At 45.6% G+C, this 27,158-nt stretch overlaps 11 protein-coding genes across 11 annotated transcripts; 8 read left to right on the top strand and 3 right to left on the bottom strand.

Annotated features, from left to right (window-relative positions):
• Window positions 1-365: 365 nt before the first annotated feature.
• On the bottom strand, window positions 366-4,404 carry GLAREA_04892 (alpha/beta-Hydrolase; the record flags this gene model as incomplete). The annotated part of the gene is made up of 2 exons (XM_008087269.1): window positions 366-3,429; window positions 3,488-4,404. The coding sequence occupies 2 exons, from the start codon at window positions 4,402-4,404 to the stop codon at window positions 366-368; spliced, it is 3,981 nt and encodes a 1,326-aa protein (XP_008085460.1).
• A 1,111-nt stretch (window positions 4,405-5,515) lies between these two features.
• GLAREA_04891 (uncharacterized protein) lies at window positions 5,516-6,496 on the top strand (the record flags this gene model as incomplete). Its single annotated transcript, XM_008087268.1, has 1 exon — window positions 5,516-6,496. The coding sequence occupies one exon, from the start codon at window positions 5,516-5,518 to the stop codon at window positions 6,494-6,496; it is 981 nt and encodes a 326-aa protein (XP_008085459.1).
• An 863-nt stretch (window positions 6,497-7,359) lies between these two features.
• Window positions 7,360-9,655, top strand: GLAREA_04890 (FAD/NAD(P)-binding protein; the record flags this gene model as incomplete). Its single annotated transcript, XM_008087267.1, has 3 exons — window positions 7,360-7,402; window positions 7,458-8,176; window positions 8,240-9,655. The coding sequence occupies 3 exons, from the start codon at window positions 7,360-7,362 to the stop codon at window positions 9,653-9,655; spliced, it is 2,178 nt and encodes a 725-aa protein (XP_008085458.1).
• A 2,476-nt stretch (window positions 9,656-12,131) lies between these two features.
• Window positions 12,132-12,953, top strand: GLAREA_04889 (uncharacterized protein; the record flags this gene model as incomplete). The annotated part of the gene is made up of 1 exon (XM_008087266.1): window positions 12,132-12,953. The coding sequence occupies one exon, from the start codon at window positions 12,132-12,134 to the stop codon at window positions 12,951-12,953; it is 822 nt and encodes a 273-aa protein (XP_008085457.1).
• A 1,130-nt stretch (window positions 12,954-14,083) lies between these two features.
• GLAREA_04888 (uncharacterized protein) lies at window positions 14,084-14,833 on the top strand (the record flags this gene model as incomplete). The annotated part of the gene is made up of 1 exon (XM_008087265.1): window positions 14,084-14,833. The coding sequence occupies one exon, from the start codon at window positions 14,084-14,086 to the stop codon at window positions 14,831-14,833; it is 750 nt and encodes a 249-aa protein (XP_008085456.1).
• Window positions 14,834-15,218: 385 nt separating this feature from the next.
• On the bottom strand, window positions 15,219-15,965 carry GLAREA_04887 (uncharacterized protein; the record flags this gene model as incomplete). Its single annotated transcript, XM_008087264.1, has 1 exon — window positions 15,219-15,965. One exon carries the CDS (start codon window positions 15,963-15,965, stop codon window positions 15,219-15,221), a length of 747 nt encoding a protein of 248 aa, XP_008085455.1.
• A 739-nt stretch (window positions 15,966-16,704) lies between these two features.
• GLAREA_04886 (uncharacterized protein) lies at window positions 16,705-18,003 on the top strand (the record flags this gene model as incomplete). Its single annotated transcript, XM_008087263.1, has 1 exon — window positions 16,705-18,003. One exon carries the CDS (start codon window positions 16,705-16,707, stop codon window positions 18,001-18,003), a length of 1,299 nt encoding a protein of 432 aa, XP_008085454.1.
• Window positions 18,004-19,378: 1,375 nt separating this feature from the next.
• On the top strand, window positions 19,379-20,386 carry GLAREA_04885 (uncharacterized protein; the record flags this gene model as incomplete). Its single annotated transcript, XM_008087262.1, has 1 exon — window positions 19,379-20,386. The coding sequence occupies one exon, from the start codon at window positions 19,379-19,381 to the stop codon at window positions 20,384-20,386; it is 1,008 nt and encodes a 335-aa protein (XP_008085453.1).
• A 1,019-nt stretch (window positions 20,387-21,405) lies between these two features.
• On the top strand, window positions 21,406-22,257 carry GLAREA_04884 (uncharacterized protein; the record flags this gene model as incomplete). Its single annotated transcript, XM_008087261.1, has 1 exon — window positions 21,406-22,257. The coding sequence occupies one exon, from the start codon at window positions 21,406-21,408 to the stop codon at window positions 22,255-22,257; it is 852 nt and encodes a 283-aa protein (XP_008085452.1).
• A 2,083-nt stretch (window positions 22,258-24,340) lies between these two features.
• GLAREA_04883 (uncharacterized protein) lies at window positions 24,341-24,789 on the bottom strand (the record flags this gene model as incomplete). Its single annotated transcript, XM_008087260.1, has 2 exons — window positions 24,341-24,621; window positions 24,675-24,789. 2 exons carry the CDS (start codon window positions 24,787-24,789, stop codon window positions 24,341-24,343), a joined length of 396 nt encoding a protein of 131 aa, XP_008085451.1.
• Window positions 24,790-25,940: 1,151 nt separating this feature from the next.
• GLAREA_04882 (uncharacterized protein) lies at window positions 25,941-26,601 on the top strand (the record flags this gene model as incomplete). The annotated part of the gene is made up of 2 exons (XM_008087259.1): window positions 25,941-26,076; window positions 26,237-26,601. The coding sequence occupies 2 exons, from the start codon at window positions 25,941-25,943 to the stop codon at window positions 26,599-26,601; spliced, it is 501 nt and encodes a 166-aa protein (XP_008085450.1).
• Between the last annotated feature and the right edge of the window lie 557 nt (window positions 26,602-27,158).

Below are 27,158 nucleotides of genomic sequence, written 5' to 3'. Positions count from 1 at the left end.
ATTCTATCTGTGAGTTTACATGAGGCATCTTAAAGTCACGCCAATAAATGGGCCATTTCTCTCGACACTACGAAGCTAGCACGGCATGAACGAAGGTCCAGGTCCTCTTCGTCTTGACGTGATCTCTGCCTGCAATTGCTTCAAGTCCATCTCTAGAACAAGCGGAATCACGATCTCGACTGTACCAGCCTCCGAGTTACCAGTTATGAATAGCCATAGGCTCATCATCATATTTTCTAGTCGGGACAGCCGTCTAGATTGCGCTGATGGCCAATGTTTTTGATGATGGAGGTCAGTGGAACGGATCTCGACGCGTCATAACTTTCGATCTGGAAGGGCATAGTTTGATATGTGAGGAGATTCGATCATTCCACACAATGTTGGTATCTTTTGCGCTGCTTCATTACCGCATGCTGGGGAAAGATTTGAGTACCAAAGTTTTGAAGCTCAAGGTTGATACTTCGCAGGCTGTCGATTGGCGAAGGCCCGTTACCACCTTCTAGAAGACCACGGTTCTGGGCACGACCATCCGATTCATCGCTACTAGAAGAATCCGAAGAGGGAGTGGAAGCAGGAGCAGGTCTAGAATCGTAACCATAAATATGATCGGAATCTGACTCATAATCTTCATCCGTATCCGTATCAGCTTCAAAAAGTTCCCAATCACGACGCCGTTCCTGAGGGTGAAACCAGTTCTGGGGCATCGCCCCAACCGCACACCCCACCAAGTCATCAACTTCAGAATACTTCGATGGGCAAGTCTGTGATCGCTCTCTCTTAGGAATTTCGAGCACCATGCAGAGCGTGGTAGAGTTTGGATAGCCATGAAGCCGTGTCTTAGAAAACGGCTTAAAAACGTTTACCCAATCCCGAAGGTCATTGATCTCATCAAGATCTTCTTTGATGGTGATGCCGGTTCCGGTTAGAAAGACAGGTCGTCTCTCGCCGACTGGCGAATCATCACCTTGCTTTCTAAGCATTTCGTCTAGAATTGATTTCGGGGACAACCACCTCTTACCAAGACCACCAAATGTCATACCGAACATGAAACAAAGAGATGACTTGTCAGGAGCCTTACTGTCATCGTCTAGACCATTCTTTCCATATTGGCAAAAGTTGCAGGTCTTGTTAAAGCTTTCGGATAATTCAGGTGATGCCATGTCCTGGAGACAAGGATTTGATTGTCGGCAGACATAAAAGAGAGCAATAAATCGATTTCTTCCGACCGCATCGTGATCTTTCTTGAACATGTATATTTCTCTGGCATCGAAGAAGAAGGAGTTTGTTGACAGATTTTCCAGGAAAGTCATCAGTATGGCTAGGTCATTCGTTTGGAAATTAAATGCAAGAGGGTTAATAAAGACTTTCTGTAAATGAGCATTGTACCTAGCCGGTAATGCTTGGTGTTCCATGAGCTGTAAGCAGCACAATCTCAGAAAGTTTTCCAGCACTCGCTGACGCACTTTCATTGACTCAAACGGGGAGTATGCTGATGCGTCATTGCCAAACATTCCCCTGACCAGATCAAAGTGTTCAAAGACATGATTTTGAACATAATCTTCCAGAAATCTGTTCCTAGGACGATTCCACGGCATGCTGAAGAATTCTAGTGTGTCTGATAATAATACTGGACCGCTGAGCTTCGGCCTCATTGTCACTGAGTCGAATTCCGTACTGAGAAGTGCCTTGAAACAGGTCGATGTAAGTTGCTTATGACCATAGACAATGAATGTTTCTCGCGATGAGTATTGCAGAAGAGTAAGGCCTTTGGGTCCAAGAAAAAATTCACGAACGGATTCATGAATAATCTGAACTCTGGTAGTACCTTTTGCACGGGCAACCTCGAATAGGCCCCCTGACACATAGCCAATTCTCTTTTCCAAGCGATCGCAAGCATCCCCAACCAATTCTAGCTCGCGCAAGCGGCCTACTTTGCTAGTAGATTGCAATGTCATAGCTGTAAAAAATTCTTCGATCGTTAAAGGGCGAAACGCGCAAAATATATATTGCGCCATACGAGCTAAATCCTGCCATCTTGCTGTGGAATCTTCTTCATTTTTGAATATATCGTCGAATAAGTCGTCAAGTTTAGGAGGAATTGAATTCAACAGCCGCCTCAATTCCACATCATCTTTCCCTTGATCGATAGCCTTAAGGAGTCTCTTCGTAACCAAAACTGCCCATAGAAAGACCCCATTTGCACTGGAGATTAGATCTTCCATGATTGGCAAAAGCGAGGCATGGATCCCGGCCTGCATCTCTTTCTCAACGTAGCGTCTAATGTCCCGATCGTTTTCCTTATCCAATCGAAGTTCAAGCCCATGTTGCGACTTTAAGCTTATGTGAGGGTAATATCGACTGCTCCAGCAGACTTTCAGCATGGCTCCAGAAACCTGAGCATTCGTCATAGAAGACTCAAACCTTCTGATCGCCGATCTGACCTCGTCATCTTCGCACTCATCTAACGCATCAATCATAATCTCAATATTATTTGGTTGCGTTTTACCAATGATCGAATGAACAGCGTCTGCTAATTCAGTCATCTGCCACGATATGTTGGAGTTTTGGGTGCAGAACTCCTTGTCGATAAACGCGGGGATGAATTCGCACATAACCAGGGGTATGCATCTCAGTAAGCCATAAAACAGTGTCTTATAAAGGCCAATAGGTGTTTTCTCGATCGCAGAACCACGAGCGTTGAAGAAGAAGCTGAGATGGATCGTGGATAGGGAACTTGAAGTAGTCTTTGGGTTTTCTGCTCTTTGCTCCTGTTCAAGTATCCGTTTTTTGTGTAGACTCTTCATCAAAGTCGATTTGCCTGACCCCGGTTTCCCTTTAATCCAGAGCAGTGTGTTTATTTGAGACTCCCATTGCCGAAACTTTGGATTGTTGTATATCCACTTACACGTATTCTGAGTCGGTCCCTCAATGTTTGCCTCTCTAGCACCCATTTCTGAAAATGACAACGACGTTAAACATCGGGCTACTGCACTACTGTATGTGCTTTTCACCTCAGTCTCGTGTTGACGTAGTTGCTCTTCCACCTGTGTAAGAGCAATAATCAATATACCATAATCTAAGTCCATGTTACGCAGAGACTGAGACATGGCTCTGCAGTGGGCAATTTGCTTCACACTTTCTTCCAGTCGCAAGGCTTTAACACACTTCAAAGCAGCGGCTTGAGCTCGTTCGTCATTTGGGAGGCCAAATAACGCCGACGGCAATGTAGGGTCTTTTGGATCATCTGTATTAGATGCCTTGTGAATTGCATGCTGCACCATCTGGTCAAGATCCATGACGCCCTGTGAGCCCGCAGCTGAATCCGAGAGTCCTGTATTCGCACGGCGACGTTTGTGAGCTGTAATTCTGTGCACCTTCGACTTTTCACTTCCCCGATCCGTCGGAGCTGTGGTTGATAGTCTCAAATTGCTTTGGAATCCCTTAGCTGGATGAACTTGGTTGTACTGGTAGTGTGGTGGCTGAATACCTGATTTCCGACTCCCACCTTATCAATTCTCCCAACACACTTGTAAAGCCGGTCTCGTCGGCGGAGCTGAACTTGACCATATTGCGGTGGTTGGCATGAATGCTGATTGGATTATAACCTGCAAAAGTGGCAGAGTTTTTCTCCACAACCTTTCCGAATCCCAGTAGTGGTAACTCTTCAAAGAAACATGTCACTTCCAGCCGCCGAGGCTGTAAGTCCCGAATCATGGAGAGGAATCTGACTTGAAGACTCTCAAGAAGCTGATCATCGGTTTCGAGGATCTTGAGCAAAGATTTGTTGGTGCTCTTGACAATTCCCAGGGCTGACGCAGGTATCTTTGCCCAATCCGCCATCCAACTCCCAGTATGAGGGGTACCCATAAATATGACAGCCTTTGTATTGGTAAACACATCCTTCAAATGGTGTTCTGGGTTGTTTCGCGAAGCCAAAATAGCTTCTTTGCACACCAAACCGCCCAAGCTGTGTGCCACGAAAATGATCGGACGAGATAAGGCTTTATTAATCGCCCTATTGGTCGTGATATGGTTGAGCAAATTGGTAGCATGATCGAGCAATCGATTCGATGATGCAACAGATTTGGGAACAATATATGCATCATAGCCCCAGGTAAGAATTCGCGCTCTTTCGAGTGTCGGAGGCAGAAGGCTCTGAGGCCAAGGTACAGTCTGACCATCAGCAGTCCATGTGCTCTCCCGATTTCCTGTGAGCCCATGGACGAAGCATATGTCTACCGAAGCGTCTGTACAGTCACGCAAGGTCTTGACACCGTCAGGAAAGGTAACACGCGGCAAGTGATCCTCAGGAGAATAGCCCTCGCTACTCGGTATCTGGGACTCGGATTCAGGCTGGCGCGTCGACCTTCTGAAGGGATTCGGGAGCTTGAATGTACGACTCATCGCGTTCTGATTCTATGTACTAAACAAGATTTGGACGAAGAACGAGGAGAACTTCCATCGGATGGAGAGAAGAAGGCTAATCAGTGAAAAGAAGGCTTCCTTGAATACACCGAGCTGAGTTGCAGATCAAGGCTGTCGAGTTCGCAGGATCCATGAACGGCACGGGACGAACCTCGCATGTTGGTACTCTACCTAAAGAGCATGCCCAAGGTGCTGAAGCGACCTGTTGCAACACCTCGATTTCTGAGGCTGATGCCATTTCACCATATTTCTGTTCATTCCTCTGTCCGATTAAAAGATTAAAGAGACATACTGCACAAACCCTTAGATAAAAGCCTCCTCGTTGACTGAGAGAGCGAAGATCCCCCCTCCCTTTTCTTTTTTTTGACATGTCGCGAGCTTCGAGAGCGCCCCAGCACTTCCTAAACAGGAACGCCACCAAAACTTGCTTCTGGAGTCAGCCCTCTCCCGTTTGCTGCCATTTGCTCTGTCGGGTTGGGTAATGAACCCGCGACATTCGACAGAGCGAACATCTTCCGTTGTTGAAAGCAAGTACTTCGTGGTAGTGGTAAGCATAAATCTGCGAAACAGAATGGAGTTGTCAGTTCCGAAATGCTTCTGCTGCTAGGGCACGTGATAGAAACAAGCCCGTCACGTGCCTTTCATCGTTAGACCAGGCATGTGATTTGGTTGTCAGCCGCATCCGGCACCGATTGAAATCACCCTGAATCCCTGGCCGGCAAAGCTTAGAATCCTTTGACAGTTGGACTAGCAAGGTTTGCTAGTAAACTCTTACTTACGTGCATTGAGAAATCCATTTATTCATGACGTTAAGCTTACCGATTGAGGATAAGCATAAAGAACAACCGCATTCCCTTCGCTCCTGAAGTCTTAAATTAGACAGCTGAATTACGAGCCTCTTGTACGCCCGCTGAAAGCGCCTTCCAACGTCCCAACCAACAATGACCCCTAGCCGATAAGCAGCCCAGCAGGGGCGCCAACGAGCGAGCGACCTTCCAAGTTCCCACCCCTAATTTCTCTTTTCGATAACACTTCTTTCTCCCTTTTTATTTCATCATCACACTCATTCAACCTCTTCTTGCATCCCGCGATGGCGAGACCACGCTCATTCTTCATCGTGCCCGTCGTCTGCGCACTGCTCCTCCTCCTCACCAGTCTCTGGTACCACAACCGCAACAGCGACTCCCCCACCAACTTCTTGGGCGTGCTGCGACCCGCCATCCTCGCACCTCCCTTCATCAGCACCAAAGAAGGCTTTCCCATCCGCGACAAAGTAGCTGTCATCGTCGAGACTCGTCCGACCAGAAACCTTCTCCCGATCATTCTGCATTTCGCGAGCGTCTTGGGTCCCGAATGGCCCATCATATTCCTCACGCGCGAGTCGGTCATCAATACCCTTCAAGCCCACGCACAAGGCTCCCATCCTTTCAAGCGCATAGTTAAGAGCGGTCAGGTCAAGATTATCGAGTTACCCAGCGACCCTCCGTTGTTGGAATACGAAGGGGTGAGCCATTTCCTCGCGTCGGAATGGTTTTGGAACCTGATGAACCCGGCGAAACACATGTTATTATTCCAAGTCGACAGTATGATATGCGCCAACAGCGGGCGAAAGGTCGAAGACTTCTTTGAATGGGATTTCGTTGGTGCGGCGCATCCGTTCTGGAAGGGTGCATTCAACGGCGGTTTGGCGCTGCGAAATGTGTCGCTTTCGCAAGAGGTGGTTAGGAGATACAATATTTCTGATGACGTTAATGAGAAGGGGAATGGACTTGGAATGTTTGAGGACGCGTGGTTCTGGGATAAAATGAAGGACATGGGTGGACATTTCCCAAGTCCCGAGAAGGCGGGGGAGTTTGCGGTTGATTATATTTGGTCTGAGCGTCCCTTGGGATTTCACGGCATCAACAAGAACGAACAGGTTGCGCGCGCGGAGCAGATTTACGAATACTGTCCTGAAGCGATGTTGGCTGCTTCCGGGGCGGAAGTCAAGTTGAATGACGAGGAATTGAAGATTTATACGCCGGTCCCGGATGGACCTACGGAGGGTGGGAGAAGGTTGGATTTTGTTTGATGCCGGAATACCCCTTAGAACATTGTTGGTCCAATTTTTCGCGATTGATGGTTTGGTGGAGTTTGGGAAAATGAGGGGAATCGGTGTGAGGAGTTCTTTTTATAATACAAGGAGGCGAGTTCCCGGAGCTCACAGCGGATTGTATATCTAGGTCGACGAATAATTTCGATAGCCAGGAACAGGCAAAAAAAATGAAACATATTTTATCATACTCATGGCTACATCTATGACTTTGTTTTCTTTGTTCGCTCGAAACGAGCGCCCTTGATCAAGATTGGAAACACCCTCTGCCGCTTGTCTCGTCTCACAAAATACCCTATTCGATCTTAGCACAGAACTTGAAAACAGGAAGTAGAGGAAAGAAAATTGAGAACGACATAAGCACTTGTAAAGCAAGTGTTAGTTCTTCGTACCATTGTCCCTGTCTAGTAAGCACAGCGCTGGAAACGAGAAATCATTAAATTGCAATAGGAGTAGGTGAGAGTGTGGCCAGATGAATTCTTCTCTTAATATACTGATGTCTAATCTGATTTTCTAAGAGACGAACGAAACAGGACTAAAATGATTCTACTCCGTAAAGAAATCAGTCAATGAGTGGTGGTATTAACGCATGCTATATCCACACCTCCGATTAAGGCTTAATCTAGTGACGAATTATAATCGCACGTCGATCAACTCCACTACCAAAGACTGTATGTAAGAAAATCGGGCAATGAACACGACAGACTTTGATGACAAGGCTTGTGTCACGATGGTATAAATCAACATGTCGTCCCTCATCATCCATTCTTATATCCGTCCGTAATCTTCAAATTCAACTCAAAACTCCCATCTCTCTTGAAAACATCAAAAGCCTCACCACAATGACCACCCCACCACCAACTCTCAAACGCGTATGCATCGTCGGTAAGTCTCTCACCTTCTAATCTCCAAAAACCGTTCCAATGTTTGATTCCCATAGGCGCCGGTCCCTCCGGTCTCATCGCCGCCAAAACCCTCACCCGCAACCACCCAGGCGTCTTCCACGTGACCATCTTCGAAGCCCTCGACCGCATCGGCGGGCTCTGGCCGCTCTCCAAGTCCGACGATGGCCTCGTCAATCCAGATATGTGTACGAACCAAAGCCGTCATACCGTTACGTTCGCCGGCTTAGCATGGCCGGAAAACACGCCGTTGTTCCCGAAAGCGTGGCAGGTTGGCGGGTATCTTGAACGGTATAGGGAGATGTATGGGGGTTATGAGGTTAGATTGGGGACGAGGGTTGTGAAAGCGGAATTCAAGGAGGGGAAGTGGAGGGTGGAGACGAGTGGGAAGGAGGAGGGGAAGTGGGAGTTTGAGTATTTGGTTGTTGCGACGGGGTTTTTTGGACGCCCGAGGGTTCCTAGGATTGATGGGTTTGAGGGGAAGGTGGTGCATAGTTCGCAGGTTAGGGTTGTGAGGGAGTTGGTTGATGGTGAGGGGACTGGAAAGAAGATTGTAGTTGTGGGAGGTCAGATGAGTGGTGTTGAGATTGCGGCGAGTATTGCGGGACAGATATCTTCGGAGGAGAATTCGCCTGGGGAGGGGTTTTTGAAAGATGCGGAAAAGTATGTTGTTACGAATGTGGTGCAGACTCCGGTTTGGATTATGCCATTGTTTCTACCTAAGGAGCCGTGGGTTACTACGCCCAATGGTGAAAAGGTAAAATATATTAAAGCAATGCTTGATTTCTCTATTGTTGTTTAGTCGCTAACTGATGTTCAGATACAAAACCCAGCAACTCCATTTCTACCATGTGATCTTGTCACATATAATCTAACGTTCAAACCACCCGGAAAATTACAAAATACAAGTGGCCATATATCTGAGGAAGCTGCTGTAAAGACACATGGTTTTCTTGAGGGTTATATCGGCACTGATCAGACGGAGTTTGGTTCTAATCTCTCTATGACTGGCGATGTACGTACCGCTGTACCATATCTTGCAGCTAGTGATACCTACTCCGAATTCGTTCGTTCAGGTAAGATTCAAACCGTGCGAGGCAAGGTATTGGATGGCGCTGCTGGCAAAAAGGCGGTTACTGTTGTTGATGAGAGTGATGAAGCTGCTGGCCCAAAGTCTGTTGAAATCGACGACGTGGCAGCGGTGGTCTTCGCTACTGGTTTTGAAGCTTCACCATCGCTGGATTTCCTACCAAAGGAACTCCTCGAAACGCTTCAATTTGATCCGAAAAACGCCGCTTTTCCTCTCGCTCTAGATGTTCATTCAACAGTTAACTGGAACATACCTTCTCTCGGATTCGTTGGTTTCTACCGAAGTCCCTACTGGGGAGTAATGGAAATGCAAGCGCGGTATCTGGGTGCACTCTGGACCGGAGACCCAAAAGCACTACAAGCACTATCCACAGACACCGGAGTAGAATCCATCCTCAAACTACGGAACGACCCTCGAAGAGCCAATTTTCCAATGGGAGACTACGCATACCTAATGGAATCCTTCGCCGAGATCCTCGACATCAAAAGATCAGGCGACAAACCAGGTGAACGAACCGGTGGTGTTTTCGGCCCACGCTACCTCCCCTCCACCACCCCCGAATCCGAAAAACAGGAAGCCGACAAGACTCTCGCAATGATCACAAAATCAATGCAAGATTGCGAATCTGGAAAATACGTAGCACGTGCCGCCTTTCGCGCTATGCAAGGCGATTGGAAACTCAACCGCACGATCACAAGTCGCATCGCCTCCTACCCCTCCGGCACACTCACCGGCCAAGCCTACTTCAACCCACGAGCGCCGACAGATGCATTAGCAGATCTCGAATACTTGTACTTAGAAAACGGCGAATTCAGCGCCGATAACGGATTCAATTTCACAGCTAAGCGCACCTACGTGCATCGCTACACCGAGACCACCGACACCCTTTCCGTCTGGTTCACCAAACCCGACCAAAAAACCGTTGACTATTTCTTTCACTCCCTCCAATTTATCCCTCCCCCCGAAGCAAAAGAAAGGGGGAAAGCGCCGTGGAAAGCAAATTCGAGTCACCTGTGTATCGAAGATTTGTATGATGTGGAATATGAGTTTTGGTTCTGTGGTGCGACGCTGGTGATGTGGAGTATGGAGTATACGGTCAGGGGACCGGCGAAGGATTATACTATTAGGAGTGTGTATAGACGTTGACGTGTTTTGTTGTATATGGATGGGGTCTCGATGTTGAGGATCGCGTGATTTAAGCGAGGGGAGGGGCGGGGGGGATGACTGCGGTTGAATTTACGTTAGAGGATTTATGGATCTATATGTTGGTTTGTCATGCACCTTTTTACATGTGTTGTGCATCCTGGTGTTGGACCCCCGCTGTTCTACAGTCATGCTCGAGTGCGCGAGGTGAGATGAGTTGGTCTGACGATTTATGTGTTGGAAATATATCACACACCCTTATCCATCGTGTTAGTTTCATTCTTTAACCAACATATGGTCGCTCTTAAGTGACCAAGCCTTCCTTTCTTTCGCTCATTTTTGTTGGATTCCGAGTACGAGCTCGTACAGCAAGCAATTTCAATCATTTATGTAGGGGGGGTTGTTTGGAAGTATATCACAGGCCTGCGATCATCCTGTTGGTTTTATTCTTTAACCAACATTTGCGATCGCTGCTGGGTTGTTGAGATGGAAACCGATATCTGTGATCACTTCTTTGGCCGCTTTTTAGGTCTTCGGTACGAGCTTTCACCATGAGTGTGCTGTTGTAACGCCACTATGCTGATTGTGGTGGTGTATATGTGCCAAGGTCGATCCTGAATATTTGATCTACAGCAGCAACACACACTTTTAATATTTCTCATACACTCTTTCAACACACTCATTTTCAAAGGCTGAGTACGCAGGACGTCTCAAAACACCCATTTCAACCCATCAATACAATTTACACACAGTCTCTCAATCGAGAAAGCAAGCTGTCTTGAAATCACTCATATTCGACCACCCAACCACGCATTCCATCTCGTCACTTTACCATCTCACCACACCTGCTACCGTTCTCCTCCATCACTTGTTTTCAAGATGCGCGCTTCCATGTTCTACATTTTGAGTTTTACCGCAGTCGCTCTCGCAGCCCCACCCATCGCAGTGATAAACACAGAACTCCATTTCATACCTGGTACATCGCTCAACACCCGCGCGCTTGAAGTGAGGGAAATGCAGAGGAGGATCGCGAGTCCGGCGGATATTTATTTTAGGATGGGCGAGAGGGATGCGAGCCAGGTATCGCAGATGGGGGAGAGGAAATGATCATGGAAGGGAGAGAGGGCGGATACAGAGAGGAGAGGGGAGAAAGAGGGGGAATAAGTGAAAAAAAGGGCGGCGAGATGGTTGGAGAAATTTCAAGCGTGGTAGCGTGATAATGGGGGATGTAGAGAAGGGAAATTCGGTCAAGAAAAGACGGAGGTACGAGAACAGAGATATTGATCAGTGAGATGGTGGGAAGGAGATGGGGGAAATGGATAGGGAAGGCAGGACAAGCTTGAGTTGGTGGTGGGCCGGGGGATGGTGGGATTGTGATGGGTGTTAGAGGAGAAGAGGGTTTTAATGGGAGGGGTGGGAGGGGTTTGTTGATGTCGATGTAGTTTGGCATTTGTGGTTTTCGGTGTTTGGTGGTTTGTTGGGCTGGGGTGTGTTGGGTTGGGAGAAGGGAGCAAACAAACGAGCTAGGGGAAGGGGGAGAGAGAAGAATTTATGGTAATGTGCTGGAAATTGGTGGTTTACATTGTGATGTAATCTTGAAACATTTCACTTCACTTTATGATTGTGAGTAAATTCTCTCGGCATATGAGAATAACTGATTTTGTGAGTGTGTTGGTACAGATATTCATGTTTTCGAGAGTTGATTGTTGCTTGCTCAGAGAGTTGACTCATGAGTCTTAGGAAACATCAAATAAGAGATTCTTTTGTCGCAATGCTGGAGCTACCCCAAATATCACATCTTGAAAACCCTCTTTGTTGGGTGAGAATTATAGAGAGCCCGCGATGAAGCGACTCCAAATGCACCAAAGCTCAGCGGTAATGTAACTGTCAAGTGCAACAGTTTTAATTTTAGTTATACTCTAGTACTATTGTAAGAGCTCAAAATCCTCCAGGTAAAACTAATAATTCTGAGCGTCAAAAATAAGAATCCGTTTTTATGAGTGCCACTTGTACCAAAGAAATTTCATAGCGAATACAAGTACAGGAGTTTAACACCATATCGAAATTTGGGTATGAATGTCCTTACCTTCAAGTAGAATCACATAAATGCATATACTTATAACGCGTAAAGAAAAAGCATGTATCCAGAAATTTTTCACAGTATAAAAGTCTGTACAATTTTTCTCAAAGATATTAACAAAGAGAAGATGAGAATACCATCGAATGAAAGTCGCGGAAAAAGACGATCAAGGGGGAGAATATGCTTTGAGGCATTGGGAATCAGGAATGAGAAGAAAGACATCATCTACAAAATTTTGGATATGCTTGAATAACTTATCTGCCCTCATCTACAATATAAGACAGCATGAAACTCGTGGCTGAAGCATATTTACCTCTTTCGTCTGCTTCTAACTTCAGAGTTTGAATGCAAAAGCGATAGCTTCCTCTAAAACAAAGTTAATCCATCAAAAGAGTCAAAATGCTGAACCCAACATCAGCAACACTCTTTCTCATTTTCGCACTCGCGAATCTTACCCCCTCCCTCGCGGCCGCGGTACCATGCTCCACATACCAACAAAGTATAATGAACCTTCACCAAAATCAACATACGACGTATCCCTCCAGACCAACAAGCAGTGCCAAAGTTGCAGTCACGGAAAAAGATGTAGTTTCAACTACAACATCGACCAGGTTTCGGACGATGGTGGCGACAAATCACTCTACATATACCAGTCCCACACGTACAGCTTCCAAGCATACAAGTTTTTCACATACCAGTCCAGCAAAATCAACGAAAACGCAAACTCATCTGAGCAATCATATAAGCTTTCACGCTTCTAGGGGTGCAGTTCGACGAGCCCAAAAGTTTGGAGATAGAAGTAAGATGACGAGACATGCACTATCGCTGACTGAAGGAGTCGCGGTCTCATCAGCTATACTTGCTTCATCTCTCACGGCCCGATCTAAAATCGCACGAGCTTTCAGAAGTAGCACGACTTTAGTCGTCGAACCGATCCAGACTTCCCAAGCAAAAGATACTTCAACGCCCACTCAACTATACTCGACGACCGGCACCGTTGGACCAAAACTTGCAAGATCGTTCGGAACTAGCACAGGGTTAGGCGTAGATTCGACTACCACTCCGGTGGCAGCAAAAATTACAAGAGGGCCGAGGAATAGGAAGTATAATACTAGTCAGAGTATTGAGGTTGGGAGTAAAAGTAAGGGTGCGAATCCGAGGAAGGATGGGTTTAAGACTGTGAGGGTGAGGGGGAGTTGTGATGTTGATTTGGTGGGGTGAGACTGGAGTTATTGTAGCGAGCGAGTAGTTTGATGAGGTGAAAATGAATGGATGAAAGGAATTTGATAAAAATGGAAATATGTATTTTGCTCATGAGTGGTGGAAAGAGGATCGCGAAGGATTCATTCATGAGAGATTTGTATGGACATTGCCTGTGTTGGTTGAGAAGTGTTGAATAAGCAGGGAGGAAATAGACTGGTGCAACCTGAGAAGTAGACGTTGTGAGCGGAGGGTGGTGATTTATGGTGAGATAAATGATGAGTATGACTGGAGGATTCAGCGACAGGATTCATAGATGATTTTCCTGTATTCAACCACCAGGTGGCAGAACAACTTGGTTTGTCCAATTGGTTTAAACATGTGGCTTTGTCACCATGTTCGTGAGTAACAGTTCTTTGTCAAAGAAGTTTGTTTCCATCCCAGTATTTTGAGTCAAACACCAACACTCCTGAAGATATTCATATATTTGATTTTTAACCACCCAGCTATTTTCTTTTTGCTTTTCTTTGTTTTCAACGATCCACGCAGTGAGTAGTATGTCCCTTTTCAAAGAATGTCCATTCCAACACAGTTGCAGTCTGTTACTCACCGGGTCCTGGAAAGGATTCGGAAATGTCATTACCAAAGCGAAAAGGGAGGGTAGAGAGGAACTCTGCCTAGGAAATCGAGTGAAGAGTTTCTTATCGCGAGGTCAAGGATAATAAGCGTTTTTCGCACCAAAAGACGTCTTACTGATAGTTGTTCCAGTAGAATCGAGAGGAATGTACATGCTATTATGAAACATGTCTTTATGGGCTTTTCGATTTCGTTCGCTCGCTTATTGTTGACAATGGCGAATGCCATAATTGGTGAGTAACTAACTACGCTTCGTTTGGGGCAACAGTCCCAATCAATCATGTTGGACTTGATCATAGTGGTTTCAAATGGGACAGCATGAATCGGATATCGCGATAAGCAGGGAATAGAAAAGTATAAAGGTCTGGGCTGCTTCCTTCTATCCAGCTTTCACACCACAACTCTTTTGCAGTATTTTGACAAGCATATCCAGCAACCACATATCAACAAGAACGACACTTCATCAGGCACTATTCCAAGTCGCAAACACACCTGCCGGTCAAGTGATAAGCAACATGAAAATGCAACAACTCGGGGCCATGCTACTTGCGGCCTCCAGTGCGCTCGCAGCACCTCACGACGAGCCACTCTCGGTCCTCGTAACTCCGACTTCTACTTTCTCTCCCACAGTAGTGAACACTTATCCTGCAACTTCATTGCTCGAAGAAAGCACACAAGCAAAGGTACAAAAACCATCATGGACTATCGCGTATACCCCCGATTGTATTGACAAGCCAACTCAGGAAGCAATGCATGCAACCACCACTCACATAGTTGTCACTCCTACCGCAGCTGTAGCGCCTACGCCCATGCCTGAAGCAAAGAATGCGGATTGTCGACGACAAGCATCTGATAATCCGCCACGCGAGCAAGTAAAAGATACGAGTCCCCTGATAGAAGCTCTTTCATCTTCACACCGGCTTCCAAGACGACGGCCAATGCGCAGACACAGATCGCATATGCATATGGCCCGCAGCCCGCCAAATTCCGGAGAAACAGACCCTCTGAACCAAGGCAGTACTCGAGATACTACGCGTATACTATCAGGACGACAGCCTTCGCACCCACATGGATCGCATACGCATATGGCGCACGGCCCTGCAAATTCCGGACCAAACCCTACGCATCAAGGCACTACTCGAGATGAAAACGTTGCTGACAAAACAACTTATGAGAAGCTTGCTAGGTGGTTGCATCCTAGCAAGTGCTATTTCTCTCATTGTAAAGGAACGAGATCAGAGATTGATCACGCTGAGGAAAAGTGATACGACACTGGCCAGGTCTGAAGATGGCACGATATTGCGCAAGCAGAAGTGTTGGTGGTTTTCTGCTATGGTGATGAGAAGTGCGATGAAAGTAGAGGTTGGCTGGAAATTAAGGCTAGGATAGGAATCATAATGGTGTGGTCGGGGTGTAGAGTAAGAAGTGATAGGAGAGGTACACATTCCCGTAATGTACCGGGGTTTTTGGACTATAGATTTTAGCATTTGGACAGGATACAAAGAGTACGTAGTCCGAATACATACTGCAAGAGAACTATGATAACTTTTAACGTGATCCCCATGGTGTTTGTCCTTCATCAAGACTACTTCCCCGCTTACTGCAGTGATAAATATTGTTCAGACAGTCCAGTTCTCAGTATCAAAGACATCAACTTGGCCTGAAGTATATTTCATTGTCGTCACCTCTTCCGAGCTCACCACATTGAATCCCATCTTTACTCTTAATCGCAATCTTAGGGAGCTTCCATTGCGGATGTCTGTTAGCAACCAAGTTAAGTGTGTCGCGATAACAGCTCAACATCACATCGCGTACGCGATAACAGACCAACACGACATCGCGTTTATCACTCAAGTGGCCATCAAGGTCATAAAAGATCAACTCCTCCAGACCAGCAAACCGACGAATTTCGTCCCAGATAAATGTGCTTCTGGTGTAGTTGTCTTCTGTGACCCCAATTGACAAGCGTTCTACCTTGTCGCAATCATCCGCTCCTGTCCATCTCCCATAGAGGAACGCACCGAGGGTGTAGTTAATTGGTGGGTCTCTTGCATCACCTTCAAAGACGAGAGTGTCTTGAGAAAAGTCGAAATATATCATCGCTTCGTGGTGGTGATTGCGAGTTCCAAAGCATGGTTTGTGAGGAAATCTTTTCTGAGCCTCCGCTCGTGACTCTTGGCATACGTGGAAAGCAGCAGGAACGGGTTCAGAACTGGTGTAGGGCCAGACCCGTGGATCATTCATTTCCTCGATGGTGTCGGGTAGGCCTTTGTAACGTATTCGTACATTTCGAGGGCCCGGCGCGGTGAATGCCCAGATTTTGAGACGGAGCTCTGTAGGAAGGTCTAGGAATTTTGTGAATGTTGGAGGAGATGCTGGGGACGATGCGACTTCCATTGTGATAGCGTTGTGGCGTAAGCAGAGGAGAATGTAAATCCGATGAGAATAATCTGATTATGTTGTAAGAGTTAGGAAGTGTTGAGTTTAAAGGCAACAGATCGAGTTCTGACGTCGTAACCCGTGCACGAACAGGACCCACATCGCCCCTGACTCGCTTAGCACCCAACTAACCCCCCCCCCAAGAAGCCACGGTCTGGACCTGAACTTTGCAAGTAAGACACGATCTTACTATAAAATATGAAGTTTCAGAAACGACTCTCGAAATAATATGCACTTTTCTGAATTACGGATTGAAGCATCAATATCCACAACCATTGAACATGCATTCCTCTTTTTCCCAGATTCTTTTCGTCGTCAAAATCCTGAGTATTGTGGTTTATGGACAATTTCTCTCTCCCTTTAAAGCATTTCTACGTAACAATAGCGTGGGATCCTCTTTTCTCTAACATACGTTTGCGTTAGGATGAAAACACTTCTTTTTTAGTAAACGCTAGACTGGAGTCAGAGCAGGTGCAACCATGATAAAGTCTTCAGAATTTGCGAACTCTCTTTCCATCTTTCCGTTTTTCCATCGGTGAAACTTCAGAAGTTTATGCAAAAATAATTATCCTACTCCAATCAATTCTTTTATACGACTGAAGTTCTTCCCTCATTCCATTGCATTTCAACCCAACACCTTTTCGCGAATATCCAACACGAGCTTAATCGAACACTATAGCTCTCTAACCACAACATCATGCCATCACCAAAGACTACCGCACCTATGAAAGCCCAAGCATCGATCAACCTACCACATGATGAAACGGACACAACCAGCGAAGCACAGCTTCCTACCGAAGCCGAGAATACGCTCGTACTGTTCAGCGAGCTTCCATATGATCTCACGCACGAAGGATCGCAAGCGACGACCTCTCACAAAGTCTCGAAAGCAGCAACCTCTTTCACATGTTTTGGCAGGCTCGCCGTAGAGCTACGTCTAGCCATCTGGAAAAACACACTCGAACCCAGAAACGTTGAACCTTGGACAAAATATTGCTATACGGGATATTACAGTACAAGGACACCATTACCCAGCATCTTGCTGGTGTGCAGGGAGTCTCGCTCATTTGCTCTACCTTTTTATCCACTATGCTTTGGCTCGGCGTGGGCTGAACCGAGAATTCGATTTAACATGGCTCTCGATACTCTCTACGTTGGAGATAGCTTGGACATTCCTGGCTTCTTCTCTACTCTGTCTCCAGAAGGTTTAAGCAAAATTCGCTCTTTTGCTATAGACTCGACCACCCTGAGGATATTTGGTCCATCTCGGTACTCAGAGAACAGCGGGGTACTGCGCTTGCTCAAAGCAATGTCTAATTTGGAGGAACTGATCATTGTGTACGATATGGAGATTAACGTTTGCTTCAGAGGAAAGAGGTGTGAGGCTGTGCCGGATCTTATCTTTCGTAACGACGTACCAGATGGTGGTTATAGGCAGTTGAAGAGAACCATGCAAGCACTTTACGAGGTGGAAAATTGGGATTGGGCGGACTTAAAAAGTTATAAAGTACGACGGGTTTATGGGTCAAAAGAATGTCGTTGTAAAAATATGGACTCGTACCGTGGGCTAAATGCAGAAGAAACAGAGACATTGCCAGATGGGGAATCAGATGGATTAGAAAGTTCAGCCGGTGAGGATAGAGAAGATGTAGAAGAATTGGCCAGTATCGATACGGACGTTGCAGAAGAGGTGGAAAGCTTGGCCAGTAGCGACACAGACGCTATACCAGATGTGGAAACCTTCCCCGTCAGCGATCCCGACGATACAGAAGACGTGGAAAGCTTGGCCAGTAACGACATAGATGATACGCGAAGTTGGGTAACAGCTCGTGAGGATTCCCGTTTGTTGTCCGACTTTCCCGAGGATACGAAGAACACGGAAACTTCGACCAGCGGTGATACGGAGAACGGAGGTAAATCAACAGACCGGTGTACCGAGTTGGAAAGTCTCAGACAGCTTTGTCTGGCGATGTGTGAAGAGTATAGGAAGAGATGATTGTTGATTAACATATTATCTTGGTGAAGAATGCTGTCAAAAGTATCGAAACCTCCAGTAGCTTGAAATTAAAATTGGGGTCTCCTAAATCTCCACCGCATTTTTAATAAATCTAAATCGTCATACGAAAAAAAGCCGATTCCGTATATAAACTTGACGAGAATAATATTACAATAATAAAGTAAGTGAACAGTAGTTAGTTTAGCCTCTTGCTAACCTTAAAATAATAGAACGAAAATAGGAAAAGCGAGTAGTTCTGTAAGAAGACGCTTTTTTGTTTTAGATTTTACCTTGTAAAGACTTCTTTATTTACTAACAATAATCACGTTAATTATATATTGAAAGTATAATAGAAAAGTATCTCAGACAAAGTAAAATAAGTAATAACTTTTCTAATTCGTATATAAAATTCAGATTAGAGTAAAATACATCGAGGACATTAGGGAAATTATGCGACAATTTAGAATTATCAAAAATGCGATTTAGATTTAGCGGAGCCCTTAAAATTTGGTGAGTTAGCACTCTTTCAATTTTACGTTACGCCCGACACAAACTGTGATAAACTAACGAACTTCTTTGATTAGGTATGGATCGAAGTTTTGACCACAGGAATCTTTTGACAGGAAGAGAGCTCTAGTTGGACTGGTGTTGAGTGCTGGTATAATTTCGACGACGGTAATCCTGCGTTTGTCAGATTGGATCGTTACGTTGTGGATGATGGATTTGTTGTTAGGTAGGTAGATCTTTTCTTCAGGATTCGGAAAGGTCTGGTACCTAGGTAGGTAGGTACTTATCGATGCCCGTGTTGTTCCGTCTGTGTTCTGTCGAAAGTAGTGTCTTTGGGGACAGTTATTTGATAGGATGGCCAGATATACACAATGTAATCGTGGTGATTTTATGATAATCTGCGCTTCGTTGGTGGTTCTGCTGGTTTGACGACAACGACTGTTGTCGCAATCTTTTTAAGTGCATCGGAGTTGTCTTCGGCGATGAAGTCCGATGCTCCGGCTCGAAGCGAGCAACCTTACCTGAATAGGCATGGTGTCTGCCAGGTTAGTCTCTAACCTCAAGGCAATGCAACCTTTCTTATCATTATCTGTGGTTCACTCACAAAAGTCAAACAGTCAAACAGTGTCCTCGAAACAATTTTGATCTATCAGTCGATAACGACCCCGACGTTCTATACTGAAGCCCTAATTAAACGAAGCTAATATCCTCCATCGATTGGACCCCTTTCTCACGTCGAAACTGAAGCAAATCTTCATACCACCAAAAGAGTGTTTCATTACTGGGGAAACTGCTTGAGTTTGAGTACCTAGATTTTCTATTACATATTTATTAGGAGCTTGGTTCGGCTCCACCATCGAATTCAAGAATGGTCGACTCATGGAGTACGGCATCTACTTCTTCAGCGGACTCAGCACTGCCGGTTCAAGATGCCCAAACACTCACTTCACTTAATCTCTTGAGGGAATTACCACTCGAGTTTCCGGAATGGGATCTTTCAACCGTTCTGACCACAAAGATTAATTCTACTTTTACATGTTTCTCGAGGCTTCCATTAGAGTTGCGTTTAGCAATATGGGAAAAAACTGTTCAGCCCCGTATAGTGTTAATCGAAGAAGATACATCCGGCGACAGAAACACCGCATTTAGATCGCGTACGAGTTTGCCTGTTGCTCTTTCGGCTTGTAAAGAGTCACGCAACGCAACGCTGCCCTCTTACCCACTGTGTTTTGGCTCTGTATGGTATCCACCGACAATAAGGTTCAATCTATCCCTCGACACTCTTTTCATTGCACAGCCAGGCGATCTTTCCAAACTTTTTGGTATCATGAGAGACAAAGAGTTAGATAGCATCCGTCATATTGCTTTCAGTGGGCAACATGCATTATTCTTGGATGCACCATCATACAGGCAAGGGTTTCAGCGCGCTTTTAAGTCTCTTTCCAGCTTGAGAGAACTACTCATTGTTTACTTCATACATGACCATGACGAACAATACTGTCAAGCGTTGTCTGGCACCAGAATCTATGACGACTTACCGAAGGATGAATATATACACAATAGAGGAACGCTTTTGCGCCGGTTTAAAGAAGATGACTGGGAGTTTGCCATGTCGGAGGCTTATAGTTGCCGACGCGTTTATGGAAAAGGGTCATGTGATTGTGCCTATGGTGGCGGGCTGAGGGCGGCAAACCAGAGCATCACCGATTCTGTGATCAGCGATGATGATATGGTCGATAATATGGTTGATGGTATGATCGCTGATATGGAGGATGATATGCAGGCTTACGGACCGATATATTCCCATGATTGGACAAGCAACTATTTGTTGCAATTGGCTTATGATGGGGACGATGGCGATGATTATGGATTCTAGGATTGGTCTTATTCAATATCCAACAAGAGTCTAAATCTTACACTCGTGATAGGGTTGTTTAGACAGGTTTCTTCACAATATAGTTAGGACTTCTCGACGAGGTCTGAATGTTTATAGAGATGAATAAACACAGAACTGGAATGAACTATGTACACCTAGTGATGCTTTCGAACTCGGCTTTGACTAAATAGTTCTGGGGATCCATGGCATCTTCTTACTGTTTGTCACATACGGTGTCGACTCGAGTAATTAATGGAAGAGTCTATTCATGTTCAAAGGGTGGTTTCACGTTGAAACATATTCTCCACGTGGAACTCTTGAAATGGTAACTAATGCTCCGAAAAGTCAATCTCTCAATTAGATTAGATAGATCTGCGAACTAGCAACATCAGCAGTTTTCGGCTCTAGCAAGCCTTAAACTTGACTAATACACATCAAATAAAAGTAACTTATTAAAATATATTCCAAACGCCAAAGAGCGTTCGTTGTTCATGATCTCGGCATCGGCGTTCAGCCAAGCCTTCATTTGTCCGAATGCTCCGCTCCAAAGCCGATCGACCTTAACCCAATTTAGGTTAGGCGTCTCTATGCTGGATACAGAGACAACCAATTTTGACCGTTCACTACACGTCGATACAACAATTTCGAAATTCCGCGTCGCGGCAAGAAACACCTCCAAAAAAAATCAAACGGCGAGCAATCGAGTTTTGGAGCCGTATTTGGCAAGTTGACGCGTGGTCAACCATCAAGTACATCATCTCCCAAGGCACCCTCAACAACGGACCAACGAGAGAAGTTGTTGACGTGACCAAAAAATTTTGCAATACGGAAAACACTTCAAAAATTTGCCGATTGCTTCCAGGAATTGGGCAAACTTACGCGTAATCGGCCATCAAGTACCACCATCTCCAACCGCACCCTCAACCACAGACTAACGAGATTTCCTTCATCAGCAGGCCAACGAACAGTTCAGGAAGCGGATATCACGATCTCGCGTGTCAAAGAGGCGCGTTTGAAAAATGTCGACTCCGGACGCGATACACAGGGTGCCCGTTCCGAACGCGGTATCAAGTACGAATGACGCTCCCAGCTTCACGTCTTTCAACAAGCTGCCAGTGGAATTGCGGCTAGCGGTTTGGAAATTGACGTTCCAGCCTCGTCTTGTCAATATTCAATACCAAAAATGTAAAGACACGAGCTTTACTTCCCCGGCGCGTATTCCAAGCGCTCTCAAGGTCTGCAAAGAATCACGTACCTTCGCACTACCCTTTTATCCTCTGAGCTTTGGCTCTGTCTGGCACCCACCGATGGTACGTTTCAATTCTGCTATTGATACACTGTATTTCAGAGCCGGTCACTTCTTATCTCACTTATTTGGTATCATGACCGCGGCAGAAAGAAACGCTCTCAAATATATTGCAGTAGACTCCGGGACTATGTTTGATCTCCGTCCTTACAGGGAGCCGGGGTTTGAACGAGTACTCAAAACTATGCCCGGCCTGAAAGAGCTTATAGTTGTCCACGATATCAAGTCCTTTGAACGCAGGCAGTGTCGTTCGGCTTCGTGTACAGTTCTCCTCAACCAAATCCCAAGTAGACTCGCTCAACAACCTGACAACATGCTCCTCTCAGAAGAGATAGATGAACAACATTGGGACTTGGCTCTTTCGGGGTCTTACATGTTCCCACGGGTGTATGGAATGATAGACTGCCGTTGCAAGAACAAGAAGGTAATATACGAGGATTTCGATTACGAACCAGATTTAGGTTATGATGAATCTGGTTACGAACCATATGACCCCGAATGTGGTGGCTGGGCCGAGGAGTCTCGAAGCCTCTTTACAATTGCCTATGATGATTATTCTCTCTAAATGGCGAGGCTTATCCCAGCCGTCTCTTCTGTCGCAATTTCTAAAGCAACCATGTGGAATCCCCCGAGATGTAGGGTACGCCCCTAAGACTGGGTCGAGCTGGATAAAGAGGGAGTCATATATAAGAGGACAACTTGTATCTCTGATTTTCGATTAAACTAGTTGCGCAGGGCATTCGAAATCTTCTACAATTTGTAAGATAGTTGGTTTCCTGGTCCATTGGGAAAAAATCAATGGAAATGTCTCTCCAAAACAAAATCCCAATAAAAAGCAATTCCCAACCCGCATCTCCACGCACATTCGTTACACCCTTCCATCCCGGCTGAATGTCATTTATCAGAAACATAACCTCGCTCGTTACATTCTCGACACGGGATATCCCAATAATACGGCCACTCATTCGTCCGGAGCATTGTTTCATCTTCGCATGGCGAATGCTACATGGTAATGCGAATTGCAACAAATGTCCGCTTTGGGTTTCACCTGCCTTCTGTATCGGAGATTTGGGTCATCGGTTGATAATGCGATAATTTTCGATTTGCAACAAAGTTTCGTTTTGTGCTCTTTGGGATGAGGAAGTGTGAGGGTGCGATGAGCGCTGTCGTTGGATGAAGGTTTACTTAAAGGGGAAAGGTTGGTAGGATGTTAAGAAGGTGGGTCCATCACGTGAGCTGACTGCTACTTCTGGAGACTCCTTTCCTGCGACATAACAAGCCAGCCATCGACAATGACAGATGCGACATTCTCCATACCACCATCGAAATCGCATCAATGGACTTGATTATTGACACAAGGAGACGTTTGAGGATGTAGCCAATGTTCAACCGCCATAAAACGCGTCAAGAATGCTTTTCCTATCTCCCTCAACAATGAGGAAAGAAGACCCCTCCAAAAAAGATCTACGAACTATCACAAGGTTCAAACCCTCACAATCAGTCCAGTGGTTCTCACATGGGCATCTTCTTCTTCTCAATCGATATGAACGACATCGCTGTTATCACGTGACAGATTTTCGGCTCAACGGTCGAAAGTATGCCATTCTAATAATAAGCCAGGTTAATCGGCATACTCCAGGTCACGAAAGCTTATTTAGCTGATTACTGAGTGAGAATCTACCGGGGATCAATGCTCTCTCTGTCATCCACAATAAATTCACCAAGATACCTACCTACCTAGGTATATTGGCGCATGAGCGGGTCTTAAATCGCCTATTCCGGTAATGACTTCAGCTCGATCAAATATATAATTCGGAGAATTACAGCCACGACTTCAAAAGTCAGGTTGCACTTCAATCCTCTCTATAGGCACACCGAATTCCCTATCCGGACTCAACGTCAACTACTTTTGCGATTTGCAACAAATTCTGCACCATTCAATCATCCAAACCAATCGGGCTACTAGCGGCTTCGAGCATTGCACTGCAGTGTATACTTTCCCGTTCAAGTTACTTTGACAGCCGCGTTGAGCCCTCGATGATTGGGCGATATTGCAGAATACGAACTGCATGTAACCGTCAGCCAAAGCTAGAACGGCTGGTGCTACCAGCCGTGAAAAGAACGGTTAGTTCAGTCAGCGTCAGAATTTCTATTAAATCGTTTGATAAACTACTGGCTTTGTTGGAAAGTTCTTCAATCTAGCAATCTTCCGAAAGAAACCCGCACTGCTAGGTGAAATGTGTGCTGAGTTGCACACGGGGAACGAACGAGCACCGAAGCGAAGCATATGCATCACACCTCGTATCGGCACTTCAACGAAAGTTTCAATGGAGTTGAACGAAAAGGTTGAGTATCTGTACCACATCCACTTACAGAAAGAAAGTTACAGTAGCATCTTGCCGCACTTTCACACATTTCAGTCACAACGCCATGCAAGACCAATTCCACATGAGTCTCAAAAATAGCACGATACAGATTGGAATCATTTGCTAGTCATTTGATTCGATTTCTCAGACATTGCCGCCACGTCCCAAGCCTTTCAGACTTCAAGCCACCAACTGTCCACTTTCGGACCATGCAAAAACGAAAGCCATCTACCGAAGCTTGGACCGCTCTACTCCATTTCTGCCAAACTCGGAATTGCAACCTTAAGCCGTTGTAGTAGTAGTGGTAGTAGCTGATCTTCGTGTAGTCGACACGGATAATGTGCTTCCAGTTGTTGTTACAGAGCTGCACGTTGGACGGCAAGTTGGTGCCACGGGTTCGCAGTAATCGCTATGTCCCAGACCGCCGTCGATACACTTGTTGCAGCATGTCTGGATGAATCTTATCTCGCCAGTATCGCTGAGACATTCGAAAAGCGAGTAGAGATAGACGTTGACAGCCGAGCACTTTGGCATTGCGGAATCGATCCTCTCTCTGTTACCTCCTGTGATGTTGTCGTTAGTCATGGCTCTGCGAGTCTTAAAGAAAGATGGCTACCAAGTGCGATGAGAGTTGCCCCGCAATAGTAGAGACCTCTGGTACAGTTGATCGCTGTCGCAAGTTCTGCGTTCAGGAAAAGGGTAGCGACTGCAACAGTGGAGGAGAGCCGCATGGTGGACGGTAACGCAGGATGCGAGGATCATTTATGTGTCTTTGAAAGTTCGAATCTTCACAGTTCACTAAGGTTCTCGAGAAAGTTCATTGAAGAGAAACAGGGAGATATAAATATACCAGCTATGGAAGAACCTGCATTACAGGTCTGGAGTAGAGCGTTATCAAAAGCCCAAGTCCTGCAGCTCGTTCGAGATGGCTGAATATCTTAGAGGGAAAAATATCGTATGAACTTTCGGATGCTGTTACAAGTATCGGAACGACAGCACTGGCGTGCATTGTGGCTTTGCTTCTGTCGAGTCATTGTGGTGATAACATAACGCAGGTCAACGCCTCTTATTGCTTTGCATATGGCCCGGAGTGTGCTTGGCATGTCCCGGGTAATGAAAGAATACCATTGGAAGTGGTGTCGTATCCCAATTATTGTGGACCAGTTATATTCCTAGAGGGCGGAGGCGTTACTCCATAGTACAACTTACTGGGTGCTACTAGCTCTTCTCCAGAAGACATTGTTCTGATTTATATCAGCCAATGAACGATCGATAATAAATCCTCGCCAATTGTACTCGAAGTAGTGCTCGAACTACCTCTGAACTTTTTGCTTCTGCATCGTATGAATAGTGCGAAAAATTTCACCACGAAAATTGTTTGGCATGATAAGAAGCAAAATATATTGTAAACCAAAACCATCGAGTTTTTAACCGTTACTAGTGATTTCAAGCAGATCGTAACTCACTTTTGCATCTAGTTGCGTTCGAACACTAGCGTCACATAGAAAAGGTTCATCCGTTCCTTAATCAAACATCAAACCAGCGCAAAGTTAACAATATTTTCTTTTCCAGTCAACTCAGCATTCATCTCCAACCCTGAGATTAAGTTCACTTCGCAGGGTCTTTTCCGAGACTGTGTACTCATGCACATCACTACGGCTACAACCCCACTATCACTCCCAGTTGAACACCGCCTATCATTTGACACTCGACAGTAACCTTTCAATTATGCTGTGCTTCATAAGCCTCATGACTGGTTGTTGTACAGAATTATTTACCCCACCTTTGATCTCTAGAAGCTAAGTGAACATAGGTTCATAATCTCCAGACGTTCGGGATTCAACTGCGCTCAGTCTAGGAATCCTCGCTCACTACTACAGACATGGTCGAAGAGGCTAAGTCAGACGACTTTCACAATGCAATTCGCGAACTTCGCCTTGCCGTGGAAAGACTCGAAGCTAGGATAGGTGCGGACCGAGGGCCCAGTATTCACAAAGCGGAGAAGAATCTGTATTATGGTAAGTTGAGATACCTATGAAACACACGGGCCCTTCTCACTTATCTCACTTGTTAGGCTCGGCCATAAATAGTATAGTAAAGCACACAAAAAGACCATATCGAAGATGTAGGAAGCCGGCTGGAAATGACAATCTGTTGCTTACAACGGTGCCAAAACAGTTAAATTTTCAGAGGAAGACTTTACTGCCTGGTACTCTCAACTCAGAATTATACCATACAACTTCGAAGCCTTTATTCCCCAGGATAATCGCTTAGATCTCTCCTTTCTTTGCGAGTCATTAATCAAGCCCGACAGCAATTGGCTTGCGAGTGGGTGTCGATATATTATAGTCGACTACATTATAGGCTCCATTATCGATATTCGTAACGATAAACGCTGTGCTTATGGAGAGGAGTCTTTTGAGCGTTGGGTGAATGATGAACCCAGAGTCCGTAAAGATCTTTTGTATTTTCACCGCATCCAAAGGGAACTCCCCGATCCAAAGCGAATATCGAGTGTTGAAATCTGGACAAAACTAGGATGAGATGGAAGGAGTCCTGTAAAATGATAGGCAAAAGATGAAGCACTGGCAGTTTTGGGTGTACTCTCAGCGATTCCACTTTGCAGCTATTTGAGCACTATTACAGCGTTTTAGTGAACAATTTCGCTGGTTCTGACTGTTGCCTGCAAGATATGAAAATCAAATGAGGAGGCCAAGGTCACAAGAGGTGCAAGAAGAGATAGGTGGTGTATCTTCTTGACTGATAATGAGTGGATATTACGCATACTTCACTTAATCTTCTGTCTTTTGATATGGTTCTTCCTAGAAATTATTCAATAGAATGTGGCATCATCCTCTAAAACCTCACACCTTAAATTTCCCCAAACCCAACAAGCGACTTCCAACCCACCCACCCCATTCCCTCGTAAAACTCATCCACAAGCACACAACACCCGACCCTGTGCATCCGCATCCCCAAACACCCTCATGACCAAAACCAAACACTGTCATTCGAGCTCCTTCTTGCGACGTGCAACAGAAAGCTACCTTCATAAAACTTGACCAACCGGAATGCAGCCTGTCGGCTCGTAATAGTGGAG

Source organism: Glarea lozoyensis, assembly GCF_000409485.1.
Source record: "Glarea lozoyensis ATCC 20868 chromosome Unknown GLAREA5, whole genome shotgun sequence".
NCBI lineage: Eukaryota > Fungi > Ascomycota > Leotiomycetes > Helotiales > Helotiaceae > Glarea > Glarea lozoyensis.
This window is presented reverse-complemented; position numbering and strand designations above follow the sequence as displayed.